This window comes from Manis pentadactyla, chromosome 10 (genome assembly GCF_030020395.1).
Source record: "Manis pentadactyla isolate mManPen7 chromosome 10, mManPen7.hap1, whole genome shotgun sequence".
Classification (NCBI taxonomy): domain Eukaryota; kingdom Metazoa; phylum Chordata; class Mammalia; order Pholidota; family Manidae; genus Manis; species Manis pentadactyla.
Window position 1 is genome coordinate 3,918,857 of NC_080028.1, and position 18,364 is coordinate 3,937,220.

Sequence of the window (18,364 nt, forward strand, 5' to 3'; positions counted from 1 at the left end):
GCTATAAATTTCCCTCTAAGCACTGCTTTAGCTTTATCCCACAAATTTTGTATTTTATTGTGTTCTTCAGAAGACTTTCTGATTTGCCTTATCGTTTCTTCTTTGAGAAATCAATTATTTAGATGCGCTAATTTCCAAAATTTTGGAATTTTTCTAGATTATCATCCTGTTATGGTTTTCTAATTTAAGTATTGTGGTCACAGAACATATCTGTACATTTTCTATCTTTTTCATATATTTACTGAGATTTCTTTCTTTTTTTATAGCCCAGACTATGGTCTAACTTGGTGAACATAAAACATGCAGTTGAAAATGAGATGGATTTTGTAAGTGTTGCCATAATGTTCTATAAATATCAGTATTTAAATCTCCAAGTATCACTTCCAATTCTGGGCATAACAGACTAACAATTTACCCTCCTACCTTAAACCTATAAAAGCAGACAAAATAAAAGAAACAATTTTCAAACACTGGACCATAAACCCAAGTCAATCAGGTTGTGGGGATAAAAGGCACTTAGGGAATTTCTTCTTAAACAAATAAAATATCCTAATAAATGTGTGATAAATGTGATTTGATCAGTATAGTTATAAAATCCTTAATGCCTAATAGCAGAGAGAGACACGCTTAGTGAAGGAAGGAGCACGTTCTCAGGCTGGAATGTGTGCCAATGAGGTGGAACTGAAGTCTTCCACGTGGAGGGGTTGTGAGGGCACCGGGATGGGGCAAGGGAAGAAGAGAAACAGGTCACAGCCACTACGGTGCTCTTTTGCTATGACCACCAGCATCATCTGGAGCAAAAGGAAAGTGTATTCATATTTGACCTTTACGCAAGATAAATTCCAAATGGGTCAAACACTTACACATCAAAACTGAAATGATACAATACTGGAAGACAACATTGGTAGAGGAAAGGCCTTTATAGCTATTACCAAAAATAGGCCCCCAAAAGGGCCTTTATAGCCATTGCCATATGCAAAGTCAAAAGACAAAGAAGTAGGGGAAAAACCTGTGTCTTATTTCAAAGTAAGGGCTAATATCTCTGATTAAGAAAATATTCTTACATATAAATAAGGAAAGGACTGACATCCTAATAGAAAAATGGGTAAAGAAAACGAGAATGCACATAAAGAAATAGGCTCTTGAACATAAAAAAGATGCTTAACCTCATAACAAGAAAAAAACAAAATAAAACTACAATGACACGATTTTAAATGCTGACAGGATTGACAAATCCAAACTCTGAGAGCACACTTTGTGAGCAGCGACGGAGAACACCAGGCACTCTCAAAACCTGCCAAGAAGGGTGTCCACTGGTACCATGTCTGTGAAGGTGTCCACTGGTACCACATCTGTGAGGGTGTCCACTGGTACCTCGTCTGTGACAGTGTACACTGGTACCACATCTGTGAGGGTGTACAGTGGTACCACGCCTGTGAGGGTGTACAGTGATACCACCTCTGTGAGGGTGTACAGTAGTACCACGTGTATGAGGGTGCACACTGGCACCATGTCTGTGAGGGTGTACACTGGTACCATGTTTGTGAGGGTGTACAGTGGTACCACACCTGTGAGGGTATCCACTGGTACCATGTATGTGAGGGTGTACACTGGCACCACGTCTGTGAGGGTGTACACTGGTACCATGTCTGTGAGGGTGTACACTGGTACCATGTATGTGAGGGTGTACAGTGATACCACCTCTGTGAGGGTGTACAGTGGTACCACATTTATGAGGGTGTACACTGGTACCATGTTTGTGAGGGTGTACAGTGGTACCACGTCTGTGAGGGTGTACAGTGGTACCACATCCGTGAGTGTGTACACTGGTACCATGTGTGAGGGTGTACATTGGTACCACGTCTGTGAGGGTGTGTACAGTGGTACCATGTCTGTGAGAGTGTACACTGGTACATCTGTGAGGGTGTACAGTGGTATCATGTCTATGAAGGTGTACACTGGTACCACATCTATGAGTGTGTACAGTGGTATCATGTCTATGAGGGTGTAGATGGTACCACATCTGTGAGGGTGTAGACTGGTACGTCTGTGAGGGTGTACACTGGTACCATGGCTGTGAGGGTGTACAGTGGTATCATGTCTATGAGGGTGTACACTGGTACATCTGTGAGGGTGTAGACTGGTACCACGCCTATGAGGGTGTACACTGGTACCACATCTGTAAGGGTGTACACTGGTACCACGTCTGTGAGGGTGTAGACTGGTACCACATCTGTGAGGGTGTACACTGGTACCACATCTGTGAGGGTGTAGACTGGTACCACATCTGTGAGGGTGTAGACTGGTACCATGTCTGTGAGGGTGTAGACTGGTACCACATCTGTGAGGGTGTAGACTGGTACCACGCCTATGAGGGTGTACACTGGTACCACAACTGTAAGGGTGTACACTGGTACCACATCTGTAAGGGTGTACACTGGTACCACGTCTGTGAGGGTGTAGACTGGTACCACATCTGTGAGGGTGTAGACTGGTACCACATCTGTGAGGGTGTAGACTGGTACCACATCTGTGAGGGTGTACACTGGTACCACGCCTATGAGGGTGTACACTGGTACCACAACTGTGAGGGTGTACACTGGTACCACATCTGTAAGGGTGTACACTGGTACGTCTGTGAGGGTGTAGACTGGTACCACATCTGTGAGGGTGTAGACTGGTACCACATCTGTGAGGGTGTACACTGGTACCACATCTGTAAGAGTGTACACTGGTACCACATCTGTGAGGGTGTAGACTGGTACCACATCTGTGAGGGTGTACACTGGTACCACATCTGTAAGGGTGTACACTGGTACCACATCTGTGAGGGTGTAGACTGGTACCACATCTGTGAGGGTGTACACTGTTACATCTGTGAGGGTGTACACTGGTACCACATCTGTAAGGGTGTACACTGGTACCACATCTGTGAGGGTGTAGACTGGTACCACATCTGTGAGGGTGTACACTGGTGCATCTGTGAGGGTGTACACTGGTACCACATCTGTAAGGGTGTACACTGGTACCACATCTGTAAGGGCGAAGACTGGTACCACATCTGTGAGGGTGTACACTGGTATCACATCTGTGAAGGTGTACACTGGTACCACGTCTGTGAGGGCATAGACTGGTACCACATCTGTGAGGGCGTACACTGGTACCACGTCTGTGAGGGCGTAGACTGGTACCACATCTGTGAGGGTGTACACTGGTACCACATCTGTGAGGGTGTAGACTGGTACCACATCTGTGAGGGTGTACACTGGTACCACATCTGTGAGGGTGTAGACTGGTACCACATCTGTGAGGGTGTAGACTGGTACCATGTCTGTGAGGGTGTAGACTGGTACCACATCTGTGAGGGTGTAGACTGGTACCACGCCTATGAGGGTGTACACTGGTACCACAACTGTGAGGGTGTACACTGGTACCACATCTGTAAGGGTGTACACTGGTACCACGTCTGTGAGGGTGTAGACTGGTACCACATCTGTGAGGGTGTAGACTGGTACCACATCTGTGAGGGTGTAGACTGGTACCACATCTGTGAGGGTGTACACTGGTACCACGCCTATGAGGGTGTACACTGGTACCACAACTGTGAGGGTGTACACTGGTACCACATCTGTAAGGGTGTACACTGGTACGTCTGTGAGGGTGTAGACTGGTACCACATCTGTGAGGGTGTAGACTGGTACCACATCTGTGAGGGTGTACACTGGTACCACATCTGTAAGAGTGTACACTGGTACCACATCTGTGAGGGTGTAGACTGGTACCACATCTGTGAGGGTGTACACTGGTACCACATCTGTAAGGGTGTACACTGGTACCACATCTGTGAGGGTGTAGACTGGTACCACATCTGTGAGGGTGTACACTGGTACATCTGTGAGGGTGTACACTGGTACCACATCTGTAAGGGTGTACACTGGTACCACATCTGTGAGGGTGTAGACTGGTACCACATCTGTGAGGGTGTACACTGGTGCATCTGTGAGGGTGTACACTGGTACCACATCTGTAAGGGTGTACACTGGTACCACATCTGTAAGGGCGAAGACTGGTACCACATCTGTGAGGGTGTACACTGGTACCACATCTGTGAAGGTGTACACTGGTACCACGTCTGTGAGGGCATAGACTGGTACCACATCTGTGAGGGCGTACACTGGTACCACGTCTGTGAGGGCGTAGACTGGTACCACATCTGTGAGGGTGTACACTGGTACCACATCTGTGAGGGTGTAGACTGGTACCACATCTGTGAGGGTGTACACTGGTACCACATCTGTGAGGGTGTAGACTGGTACCACATCTGTGAGGGTGTAGACTGGTACCATGTCTGTGAGGGTGTAGACTGGTACCACATCTGTGAGGGTGTACACTGGTACCACGCCTATGAGGGTGTACACTGGTACCACAACTGTGAGGGTGTACACTGGTACCACATCTGTAAGGGTGTACACTGGTACCACGTCTGTGAGGGTGTAGACTGGTACCACATCTGTGAGGGTGTAGACTGGTACCACATCTGTGAGGGTGTACACTGGTACCACGCCTATGAGGGTGTACACTGGTACCACAACTGTGAGGGTGTACACTGGTACCACATCTGTAAGGGTGTACACTGGTACGTCTGTGAGGGTGTAGACTGGTACCACATCTGTGAGGGTGTACACTGGTACCACATCTGTGAGGGTGTACACTGGTACCACATCTGTAAGAGTGTACACTGGTACCACATCTGTGAGGGTGTAGACTGGTACCACATCTGTGAGGGTGTACACTGGTACCACATCTGTAAGGGTGTACACTGGTACCACATCTGTGAGGGTGTAGACTGGTACCACATCTGTGAGGGTGTACACTGGTACATCTGTGAGGGTGTACACTGGTACCACATCTGTAAGGGTGTACACTGGTACCACATCTGTGAGGGTGTACACTGGTGCATCTGTGAGGGTGTACACTGGTACCACATCTGTAAGGGTGTACACTGGTACCACATCTGTAAGGGCGAAGACTGGTACCACATCTGTGAGGGTGTACACTGGTACCACATCTGTGAAGGTGTACACTGGTACCACGTCTGTGAGGGCATAGACTGGTACCACATCTGTGAGGGCGTACACTGGTACCACGTCTGTGAGGGCGTAGACTGGTACCACATCTGTGAGGGCGTACACTGGTACCACGTCTGTGAGGGTGTACACTGGTACCACGTCTGTGAGGGTGTACAGTGGTATCATGTCTGTGAGGGTGTACACTGGTACCACATCTGTGAGGGTGTACACTGGTACCACGTCTGTGAGGGTGTACACTGGTACCACGTCTGTGAGGGTGTACACTGGTACCACGCCTGTGAGGGTGTACACTGGTACCACGTCTGTGAGGGTGTACACTGGTACCACGCCTGTGAGGGTGTACACTGGTATCACGTCTGTGAGGGTGTACACTGGTACCACATCTGTGAGGGTGTACACTGGTACCACGCCTGTGAGGGTGTACAGTGGTACCACATCTGTGAGGGTGTACACTGGTACCACGTCTGTGAGGGTGTACACTGGTACCACGTCTGTGAGGGTGTACACTGGTACCACGCCTGTGAGGGTGTACACTGGTATCACGTCTGTGAGGGTGTACACTGGTACCACGCCTGTGAGGGTGTACACTGGTATCACGTCTGTGAGGGTGTACACTGGTACCACATCTGTGAGGGTGTACACTGGTACCACGCCTGTGAGGGTGTACACTGGTACCACGTCTGTGAGGGTGTACACTGGTACCACGTCTGTGAGGGTGTACATTGGTATCACGTCTATGAATGACAACTAGGACATGTTTGTCAAAATTGGAAAAGCACATTCCCTTTGACTCAGTGACTGCACTAATGAGTTTACTTCCAGTCACACTTGCTCACAGGCAGGATGACATATGTAAGAACAAAGCTATTCACCGCAGCAGTTTGTAGTTATGAGACATTGGAAACAACCTACATGTTCACCAATAAGGGACTGATTAAATTAATCATGGTATATTCATACAATGGAAGACAAAAGAATGAGAAGTACTTTATATGCTGGTATGGAAAGATCTCAAAATACATTATCTAGTGAAACAAAGCAAGAGGCACAACAGTGCGGTGGGAAGGAAGAAACAGCAGCTTACCTGTTTAGGGAATGGGGTTGGAGGAACCAGGTGGACAGTGGAGGGAAAAACATTCTGGTACCTGAACTATATGTATGTATTAGCTATCCCCACAAATTTAAATTTGCAATTTAAGTAATATATCCAGGCAAACTAATCTCAAATGTATTTCTGCTTAACAGACATCCTGCCACATGCTGGTGGGACAACCATTTGGGTAACCCTGGCTCATCAGTCTGCAATGGACAGTGGGTGAGTTTCATCTCAGCTGGGTGGGCCAAGTCCAGGCACTCCTCCAAAACACCGAATCACAGATCTCTGCCTCTCTTCTCAGACAGGTAAGGGAAAATAGAAACAAAAGATGAATTAATGTCACCATCTATCATGGCGACTCAGGGACCCAATAATGCAGGTTCTCTAAAACCTACAATGCAGGCTCCAGCACCTCAGATCACGTCACAGACTAAACGTTGCCAAGGGAGGCTCCTCCCCACGGGCCTGCCTCATACTCTCTTCCCACCCCAGCCCCTTTGTTACAGCAGGTAAATGACCAGACATGAGCAGAGAGAGGGGGCCGGGGACTTTGGCTGGTGTTTACATTGAGCTAGATGCTTACTTACATTCTAACCATTCCCTGTAAACTGTTCTGAGGGATGTGGGGAGGGAGGGGGTAGATAATAGACCTGCCAAAATTGGCTGGTTCCAATACAGAGAAGCTGACCTTGACTTCACCTCCGAATACATTATATACTCATTACCATACTAAAAATCACACCCCTTGGCACTATGACAGTTCCAAGGCAGAGCATCTAAGGACAAAAAGAGGGCATCACCCTATTTCCCAGAAATCCCTTCCCTATTCTGAGAAAGCCCCATCCATCCTGATGAATATTCCACCCCTACTGAAACTCTGGCTTTCGACCACCCAACCCGGGCCCCACCAGCTGCTCGCCTCTGGAGCACGCCCACACTCCCTCCTTCAGTGCAGACTTTGCCTTAGTGAACTACTCTCTGCCTGTACCTGCTCATGAATTCCTTCTTGGTCAGAGTTCAGAACCCTCTCTCAGGCTAAGGCCTCACCTCGTGCACAGGGAGATCCCCCCGGCTGGACTTCCTGGTAACACCTTCGGGCATGGTTACCCCCTCCCCTTCGGTCCCAGGAAGGCCTCCCCCGCTGCCGCTGGCATGCTGCACCACCAGGTGCTCCTGTGCAGGTGTGCGCTGGCACCTTAGCCGAGCAGGGCCCCAGCACAGCGCCCCACACTGCCCCGCCACCTGGCTCCTCAAACCCAAACAGCTCCCCTGCCTGCCCTTCTCTCCCCACCACCCCACACACTGGGCCCAGGGAACCTGAAAGCCAAAACCAGCACCCGGTTTCCTGACTTCCATGGTTCCTCCTAGAATGTTACCCTATTTAAAGTTTGCCCTTTGAGCAAGCAGCCTCTCTAGAAAGAAGTTTCAGGCAGACTTAACACCTGAGTGAGGGTCTGACTCTGCTTGTTGCCTTCAGTTCAAAATGATGAGGGGTAAAATTCCCTCACTCTTCCTTTCATTTAGCAAATAGGGAACAATGCTGAGTGGGTAAAGATAGTGCCATTTTCACATTAACTTTAGAACTATTTAGAGGATAAGAACAACTGTCACTCATATCCATTTTACAAACACAGGCAGAAAAAGGTGTCCTGTGTAGATATCCATACTAACAACTGGATTTCTTTGTGTGATGACCTATAACATACATTTAATATGTAACACTGACAACAAATAATACTACACGCATGAAGCAATAATGATGGACAGCCAATGGAAGGTAGGTTTCCTCTTGCAACTTTTAGATGGTAATTTAAATGTTGTCAATTATGTCTAAGTTTTTATGTGCTAATTGTTGGGATTGTTTGTCTAAATATAATATACACTCCATTCTAGTGGGCTGCATAAAGTTACAAGTAAATTCTCAACTTTCACACAGAATTCATTGCATTTACTTTCTTACCAAATCTACTCAAGGTAAACCAAAGATGAAGATATTTATAAGGAGAAGAGACCCAATTATGTTCAATATTCTCTAAATTACAGACTTCAAATATTGATTAAATTCTTTCGCAGAACTACAATCTGTAAACTCAGAAATTATGTGCTAATATTATATGGGGAAGGTGGGGTTCCTTCCACTAATCTGAAACCTAAAATGCCACAAGGACATTTAGAGACTATAAGTAATACTCAAATAATACTCCAACTTTATGGAAAATAGAAGAAAATGTTTGTGGGAGATGCAAATAGAATCTATCAAAGGCAGAAGTCAGGGTGGAAGGGGGGTTAGAGAAACACATTTATTTTACAAAAAGAAAACCCGAGGAGTATGGCACTTCCCTAAATCCTGCGTCTCACGTGCGCGCGGCCCCCTCGCGAAGGCCACAGGAGGTCTGGCTTTTCATCTACTACTTTCTACCTCTGGGGCCAGAACTGACCCACCCCAGCAGCCAGGGGCAGAGCGCCTCGGTTTAATCTTGGAATTCACCATTGAAATGTGATTATAGAAAAGCAACGCTTACAAATCAAGGTGCTGATGTCACAGTTACCCTGTAAAGTTAGGAAGTGGGATGGCAAAAAGTAGGCTTTCTCTAATTTTCAGGGAAGGGTTCATATTTAGCAAGGTAACAATTTTGTTGGCAGCCTCTAGATATTTTGTGACCCCGTTTTTGTTTGCCAAATGTAGAGTTCCTCTCAGATAAATCAAAGTATTCAGGGTCCTGCCTGCAGAAGACATCAGCTGACTATTACTACCCTCCACCCCTTTTCCTGTCTAATTCCATCTAGTGACCTTGGATATTTTAACTTGAGCTATCCTGAAGTAGATTGAAAATTCTGCCCTTTATGACCTTTTACCCTTTATACAATGCTGCTGCTAAAAAATTGCAAATGGTTAAAATATACATCCAAGGTACTCAACAGAATGAAACAGAATTCTGCTACTTACAGAAAATTTCTCTAAGCAAGCTGACTCTGATTCATCCCTCATATTTACAAAACATTTGCATACTGAGGGAGGTCTTCTAGATCAAGCACGCTATCATATTTTCATGTACCAACTTCTGTTTGTGTGCAAGTGGTAATTCAAATACAAATGAATGTTTAGAAAATAAATTATTTAAAATCAGGTATAATTTCAACAGAACAATAAAGTTTACACTGAAAGGCCAAAACTAAAAGCTCCTACCTCGCCTTTGAAATGCAAGTGAATCCCACCCAGTTGACCATCTGTGCCCTAAACCCATTGACCACTATGTGGAAACATGCATAAAAACAGATTTTAACTAAAACAGGAGAGAAGCATTATTAAAAACAACAAAACTCTTGATGAATTTTATAATGATAAAAGGGTCAGTTCCTCAAGAAGTTGTAACAATTACAAACACATATATTACCTAACAACAGAGCTGAAATAAGTGAAGCAAAAACTAATAGACTTGAAGGGATAAACAAAATAATCCACTGTCAGTAATGAAGTCTAGACAACTAGACAGAAGACCATCAGGTAAATAGAAGACTTGAACAACACAATAAGTCAAGTGGACCCAACAGACATCTACAGGACACTCCACCAAAAACAGAACACACAATGCTCTCAAGTGCACATGGAACATTCTCCATTAGAGACCAGATGTCAGGCTATAAAATAAGCCTCAATGTGTTCGAGAAGAATGAAATTACTGTTCTCCAACCACAGTGGAATGAAATTAGAAACCAGTAACGAAAGGACAATTTAGGAAATACACAAATCTGAGAAACTAAACAACAAACTCCTAAATGAATTAAACAAAATATCACCAGAGAAATTAGAACATAATTTGAGATGAATAAAAATGAAAACACAACATACCAAAATACGAGATACTGCTAACAGCTCTTACAAAGAAATTTATAAACACCTATATAAAAAAGGAAGACCTCTTAAGAAACAAGAAAAATAGCAAACTAAACCCAAAGTATAAGGAACGATATGAGAATTACAGCAGAAATAAGTAAAATACAGAATAAAAAATTAATTTAAAAAATCAATGAAATAAAAAATTGGTTCTCTGAAAAGAGCAGGAAAACTGACACATCTTTAGCTATAGCACCCCAAAACAGAAGACTAAAATTACTAAAATCAGGAATGAAGAGTGCAGCCTTACGTAAGTTTCTGCCAACCTTACATAAATAAGGAGGATTCTAAGGGAATACTATAAATAACTGTGTGCCAACAATTAGACTCATAGGCCAAATGGACTCCTAGAAAGACACAAACTACCAAGACTGACCCAAGAAGTAAATCTGCACAGACCCCGAACAAGGAGAGACTAAATTAGTGATCAGGAAACTTTCACAAGGAAAATGCCAGGACCAGATGGCTTTACTGGTAAAGCCTACCAAATATTTAAAGAATTAACACCAATCTTTCAAAACTCCTCCCAAAAGTAACACAAGGCAAAACAGAAGAGAAAGGCACACTTTTCAACTCATTCTGTAAGGCCAGTATTAACCTGATACTAAAACCTGACAAAAACATCTCAAAAAAAGAAAACTCCAGATCAGTATTTCTTATCAGCATAGACAAAAAAATGTCCAACAAAATATGAGGCTAATTCAGAAATATATAAAAATGATTATATACCATAAGAGAGTGGGAATGAAAAGTTGTTTTAAAATAAAACGAAATTAATCACTGTAATATACTACAGTAATAGGATAAAGAACAAAAACCTCAATAGATGCAGAAAAAGCACTTGATAAAATCTAATGCCCTTTCAGGATAAAAACATTCAACAACTAAAAGTAGAAGGAACGTTCTTTTTCCTGATAAAAGATACCCATGAAAAACCCACAGCTATCATCAAACTCTATGGTGAAAGACTTGAGAGCTTTGCCCTCAAGAACTGGAATAAGACACAGATTTCTGCTCTCACCACTTCTATTCAACATTGTACTAGAATTTCTAGTCAAAGCAATTAGATAAGAAAAAGAAATAAAAGGCAACTTGACTGAAAAAAGTAAAACTATATCTATTTGCGGATGACATGATCCTGTATACAAAAAAAAATCCTAAAAAAAACCTATTAAAACTAATAAAGAGTTCAGCAAGCTTACAGGATATAAAATCAATATACAGAAATCAATTGTATTTCTATAAACTAGCAATTAGCCATCCACAAATGAAATTAAGAAAATAGTTCCATTTTACAATAGCACCAAAAAGAATAAAATACTTAGAATAAACTTAACTAAAGAAATGCTAGACTTACAACACTAGAAAAATTTACAAAACATCACTGAAGAAATTAAAGGCCTAAGTAAATGGAAAGATATCCCCTTTTCATCAATTAGAAAATTTAATCTAGTTAAAATGGCAATATCCCCCAAATTGACCTACAGTTTCATGTACTCCCTAACAAACTTCCAGCTGCTTTTCTGAACAAACTGAAAAGCTGAACCTAAAATTAGTCCATAATGCAAGGGACCCAGAAAAGCCAAAAAAAATCTTGGAAGAGAGCAACACTGAAAGACACAGAGTTCACAATTTCAAAAGTTATACAAAGCTATAGTAATCAAGGCAGTGAGGTGGTACTGGTGTAAGAGGGAGAACAGACTGCAAAACAAACAAACAAACAAACAAACTGCAGAGCCTGAGGGACCTCTGGGGTAACAGCAGAGCAGCCCTGATACCAGCAGAGCACAGGGCACTGCTCCACCACGTCCCGCCAACCTCACGCACAACTGCACAGGCCACCCAGGCAGGAGCTCCACACTTGGTGAGCCTCCCGGAACTCGAGACGATGGTGCTCTAAGGCTTCTGAGGCTCTCCTAGCCCCTTGGAAGGCTGTCCTGAGACAGGCCTGATGGGACATGGGGCTTTCCAGCCCACCCCAGCTCCAAGCATCAAGAAGTGGCCCTTCAGCAATAGGGCATCTTACATCATTCCACTCATCCAGCCCCTTTTTTGGAGTGTGGCACAAGGATCACAGGGACGTGGCTTACTCTTCTCTTCCCTGTCCATGTAAGTGACAAGCTGGCTAAGTCTAAAAGTAGCCTGCTGTGTCTTCATGATCACAGTCACCCTCAGCCTTGGCCTTGCTGTGGCCTGACATGGAGTCCCAGAAGGAGAGAAGAAGGAGTGTGGGCTGAAAAAGTATTCAAAACAAATAATGGCCAAAAACTTCCCAAATGTGGAGATATGAACTGATAGATTCAAGAAGCTGAAGAACCCCAAATAGGATAAACCCAAAGAAATCCATGCCAAGACAGCATAATTAAACTTCTGAACAGACAGGGAAGAATCTTATAAGCAACCACAGAAAAATGATGCATAATGTAAATGTGTACAATTGGAACATTGGGGAATTTCTCCTCCAAACAGATGCCCACAAGACACATACCAATCTGAGATTGTGAACGTCCCACCTACCGCAGCCGCGGCAGTGTGATCGGTGAACTCCACAAGTGCCTGTGCGCTCTCATGCTGTGCGGTGTCCTGCGCTAGGCATACCCTCCTTTCCTCACCCACCTAAAGGACACTCCCGATCCTTCAAGGCCCAGCTCAAACCTCACTTCACCTCTTCCACAGGGCCCCAGGTTCCGCGGAGAAAACTGAGAAACACTTCTTATTGTGTCAACATATGTTAACTTTTAACATATCACTCAATTATTATAGTTCAATCTTTCACTTAAAACCTCCACAGGAAAGTGATCTGTCAGGATGTTCTTAAGCAATCAAATTTCTAGCAAAATACTTACGGCCATTCTGACTCAGGCTGCTTTTGGTGAGCTTCTATGACATTAATTGCAATATTGAGGTTTTCTTCCAGTTCTTTCATTCTTTCAGAATTAAGTGATGTGAACAAAATCATCGATGAGTAGGCAACAATTTTTTTGTCTGGATGATTTAAGCAAGACCTTCCAAATAAAGAAATGAGCATTAGCCCAATTTAGCAACATAATAAAATATGATTATAACACATAAATAATAATAATCCCTTTAACAAATTCAGCACATACAGATATTTTTAAGGACCTAATGAAGAAGTAGAACACTTTGAAACAAGCACATTATTTACTGTAAAAATAGCAAATATAACGTCAGTTAAAGTCAGTTGCAACACAAAGTATTCAGTATTAAAGTTACAGTTGACATATGACTCAGAAGCAAAAAAACAAATATCTGATTAAAGAAAAAGATAAAATGATTATATTTATAAAGCGTTAAAGTGTTCATTCTTGTTAAAAAAGAAAAATCAAAAGGCATTAAATGATACCTCTTTCCTTTAATAGTTATAAGGGACAGAATGCCTAAGGGCAAGAAATAGAACCAGGAGTCAAGAGCCTCAAGGTAAGTCCTAGCTTGTCTACCTATCAGCTGTGTCATCTTCGAAAGGCCACTGATACACTGACTGTCAATTAGACTTGCTTTTTTTCCACTTATACTTCATAATACTCTTCTGGAGTACATATTATCCTTATATTACAGATAAAAATGTGTTGACTTTACTTGGCCAAGGGCAAAAAGCCAGTTCCTGCCAAAGCAGGAATTCAAATTTGGTTATATTTGTCTTATGAACACATATAGAGTGAAGTCACATAACCTCTTTCAGCATTTTCTGGTATGAAAATGGAATACAATTACAAGACCTCCTCAGCCTGTCTCACAGGCTTCTGGGGGCTCAGATTTGATAATGCATGTAAAATTACCATGCAAACCCTCCTGACCTCTCTGACTGCCCTGCTCAAAGCCTCTCCTCTGGTTTCCATGACACTTGAATTTATCCCAGTCAGGTCAGTTCTTACACTACAGTGTGCCTACCTGTTCCTTTATTTCCCCACCAAAGCATGGGCTTTTGGGGAGTGATGAATATATCTAAATGATCCATATTCCACACCCATCTAGCTCAGACCTGACAGACAGCAGGGTGCAAAATGTTTTAAAGAAATTAATTCTCAAAAATGAGTAATTTCTATTTCTTTAGCCTGAGTTCCACAAGTCTTCCCTTCCACTTAAGCTCTTATTGTTAATCATAAAGATTTTACCCCTTCAACTCTAATTATGTACAGGAATTTGAGTCAGTTACAGACTCAGTGAGCTAGAGGTAACATCAGAGTTTACCTGATCCTAACCCATACTTCACAGGTGAGCCCAGAAATCCTATACAACCAGGGAAGGCAGCACAGAATTTAGGCAGCTGGTATTTAAAAAGAGTGTGGACTTTGGATCCAGACAGCAGCAGGGGGTTTATATTCTAGCTACACCATTTACTGGCAGTAATCTCTCCAAACAGGGACAGGACCGCCGCCCTGCAGAGCTGCTGCACAGGCCAGGGATAATATACAAGAAATTCCCAGCTCAGGGCATTCAAACAATAGCTCCTGCTCTGCTGCTTATATTGTAGCCCCCAACAGAGACACCCCATTCATTGGCAACAGAGCCTGGCTTGAAGGAGAAGCCAGGCTTCCTCCTTCCAGACAGTGCCTTTCTTACTACCTACCTGCTTGCTCACCCTTAATCTCAATGCTCGATTTCTTATGAACGAACAGAGTGGTCAAAACAAAGCAGTAAACCACTGGGAAAAGTACAATGAACCAACGTAGATAAACAGATGGGCTGCCCACATCTTACAGTTCTCCATATCTACCAAAACATGCAGCCCTGTGCTGAGAATATAAGTACTCAGTGAATAAATAATGATTAATTCACTGCCCAGACTTCAATGTTTTATGGCTTTTTCTTGTCAACTGGATGCTTTTATTCTATTATAGTCAACAAATGGTTTTTGAATGAGAAATTGTTTTTCATTACAAACACAGTCTTGAACAAAATATAATGTACTTTAACCCTATGTCCTTTTTTAGTTTTCTCTCTTAGTACACAAAAATAAAAAGCCTAATAAATTTATGATGGCACTAACACATCAGTTGCATACGTAAACAAACATATCTAATGTGTGTGAAAGCAGGGAAACGAACCTAGATCTGTGTCTAAACTGCTTTAAACCACAGCCTTGTAGCTCAAGCACAGGCAGCTTTTTTTCTTAGGAACTTTTTTCTTATAAATTTTTACGTCCTTAACAATATTTCTTACTTTAACCCAAACTTTCATTTTCTTAAAGTAAAACTGACATATACCAAAGGGCAGAAATCTTAAGTGTACAGCCCAATAAATTATTAGATATGTATATACCACCACCCAGATCAAGGTACAAAACGTTCCCAGAACCCTGGGAGCCTCCCCCACATCCTCTCCCAGCCAATACTGAACCTAGACACACCAAGAACAACCAATACCCTCAATTTTGGTACCAAAGGGTAGTTTTTCCTGGTTTTGGACTTGATATGAATGGCATGATATAACCATGATAGAAAAGGTAGAAAAACTCTTACTCACAAGAAGAGTTCTGGGAAAGCATGCACCCAGACAATAGACTGGGAATCTTCATTCCGAGAGGCAATGTTGCCTACAAACTGCAGGCCACAACGGAAAGCTGAGGGTTCACAAAAGCAAAAATGACATTGATTAAAACAGTTTTTAACACACTGAAGAAATGCATCTTAATAAGAACTATTTCATGTTTTATTAAGCAGGACATTTCCATTATCTTCTTTTAACTATAAAAGTCTTTTTCCACAATGAAACTTTGGGCATGACATTCAATTTAAAATGCCTTACCACATCAGTGCGTTCTACACAGAATTTCTTAAAAAGGTTGTAAATGTAAAGACGAATATGCCTGTAATTCGTATTTCACAACTGGAATATGTGCTCCAATTGAAAGAGAATTCCTCTTTGACTGGATTTTTAAAAACCCAACTAACTACATGCCATTTAACACAGGTATCTAACATAAGGCTATAGAAATATTCTACACTAAGGAATGTAAGAAGGTATACTAGGCAAATACCAGCCTAAAAGGAGGTCACACCCCTCTTAAAACCAGACAAAATATACCTTAAAGCAAAAAGTATTATTGGAGATTTTTTTTAAGTCATTTAAGAATACCTTAACTCACCAGAAAGATACAACCTTTTAAAATTGGAATCACCTAATAATATGGCCTCAAATACACACAAGAGAAAAACTGGCAGAAGTGTAGCGGAAACAGAAAAATTCACAATTAAATTCGGTAATAACACCTCTCTCAGTAACTTCCAGAACAAGTAGACAAAAATATCAGTACATTTAAAAGACTTGAGTAAGATTTAATGACAACATAATTGACATACTTGGAATATTTCACCAAATAGAGCTGCAGAATATTGGGCAACATCCAGAATGCTGACAGAATGCTATATGCGAGGATGTGGAACAACAGGAATGCTCACACTCTCAGCGTACAATCCAGCAGTCACACTCCCTGGTATTTACCCAATGTAACTGAAAACTTATGTCCACACAAAACCCTACATGTGAATGTTTATAGCAGCTTTATCTGAAATTGCCAAAACTTGGCAACAACTAAGATGTCCTTCAGCAGGTGAACAGATAAACTGTGGTCTCTAGACAATGGAATATTATTTAGCACTAAAAAGAAATGAGCTATCGAGCCATGAGAAGACGTGGAAGAAGGTGCGCATATTACTGAGTGAAAGAAGCCAAACTGAAGGGCTGCATACTGTGGGATTCCAACTCGGTGACATTCCAGAGAAGACAAAACAGCAGAGACGCTAAAACAAGACCCACGGTTGCCAGGAGCAGGGGAGGAGATGACTAGGCAGAGCACAGACGGCTTCAGGGCAGTGGACACAGGTCATTACATTTGTCCAAACCCGCAGACTGTGGACTTCGGGCAACTGTGATGTAACAAATGCACTGCGCTGGCACCAGAGGTTGGCAGTCAGTGTGGCTGTGCATATGTGGGGGTAGGAGACACCTGAGAAATCTCTATGCCTTCTTCTCAATTTTGCTATCAACCTACAACTGCTCTAAGAAATAGTCTGTTTAAAAAACACATACAACAGTAAAATAAAACTGCTTATTGACCCCCAAAAAAGATCTAAGCTAATTCCCAACTTAGTGTGAACCTGCGCAAGTTATTTAACCTTTGTGAGATCCAATTTCCTCACCATAAAATTCAGATAATATCTATTTTGCAGAGTTACTGCAGGGATGAAATGTGAGCTCACTAACATGGCTGAGCACGCGGCAGGGAACACAAATGCTCCTCTGGCCACTCTCTTTACCAGCACAGTACACAATATGGACTTGATAAATACTAATCTAAAACGCCAGGTTTCCAAATGTTAAATGAAAATATGTGTTTGCTCCTGTGGTCAGAGACAGTAAATGGAAACCTTGACTGCTTACTATATAAATCCTTACTAAGAATCTTACTATTGAGACAGGTACTTTTGTCCTTAGATAGAGCACAAGAAATCAAAACTCACAAAAGTTATAAGTAATCTGACCAAAGTTACACACTTATAAAGTATCACAATTCTGGATTTACCCCTGTGATTGTCTCAATCCAATATGGTAAGAGTGTTGTCTCATGCTTATCAGAATATCTACTTAGTAATTATATATGAAGTTATTAATAAAAAAGGAAAAAATTATTTTAAAAACCAGAACATCCAGTCTTCTCAAGGACATAGAGCATATTGTAAAACAATTATTTCACCAGATATTGGAGCAAAAGACAACTCTCAACAAATTTTAAAGGACTGATATACAGATAGTGTTCATTTACCAGATTGCAATTATGCTTATATGCAATTATTTTGAGGAGATAAATTCTAAAATTAACTAGCAAATCTACCATTTAAAACTAAAAGATATACTTCTAAGTAACCCATAGGAACAAAAAAAGAAACATAATGGAAATTAAATATTTCAAAACAAATGTTAACAGAAATGTAACAAGCCAAAACTATTGAGATGCAGCTAAAACAGTACACAGAGGAAAACTTTTAGCTTTAAAATGCATATGTTGGGAAAGTAGAACAATGAAAATAAATATGTGTAGCATTTGCTTCAACAAATTACAAAAACACTAGCAAAACCACCCAAAAAAATGAAGAAAATAAAGATAAAGAGCAAGAAATTATTAATATTGAAAACAATATAAAATGAAGACTCTCAACAAATCCCACATTCCAGTCTTCCAAAATCTCAATACTGACCACCTTTGGAAAGACTGATCAAAAATGAGAAAAGGCACAATAACAAAGACACTGAATTCTCAGAAAT

General features: G+C 42.0%; 1 protein-coding gene across 2 annotated transcripts in view; it reads right to left on the reverse strand.

Moving 5' to 3' along the window:
- The window catches only part of ATXN10 (ataxin 10), a 173,036-nt gene that overhangs the window by 119,111 nt on the left and 35,561 nt on the right, over positions 1–18,364 (reverse strand). For both annotated transcript variants that reach the window (XM_057486289.1, XM_036906593.2), the window contains exons 4-5: positions 15,566–15,662; positions 12,928–13,086 (exon numbers count right to left, since the gene is read on the reverse strand). In XM_057486289.1, the coding sequence (XP_057342272.1) occupies positions 12,928–13,086; positions 15,566–15,662 (256 nt within the window). The remainder of the gene's footprint in view (positions 1–12,927; positions 13,087–15,565; positions 15,663–18,364) is intronic.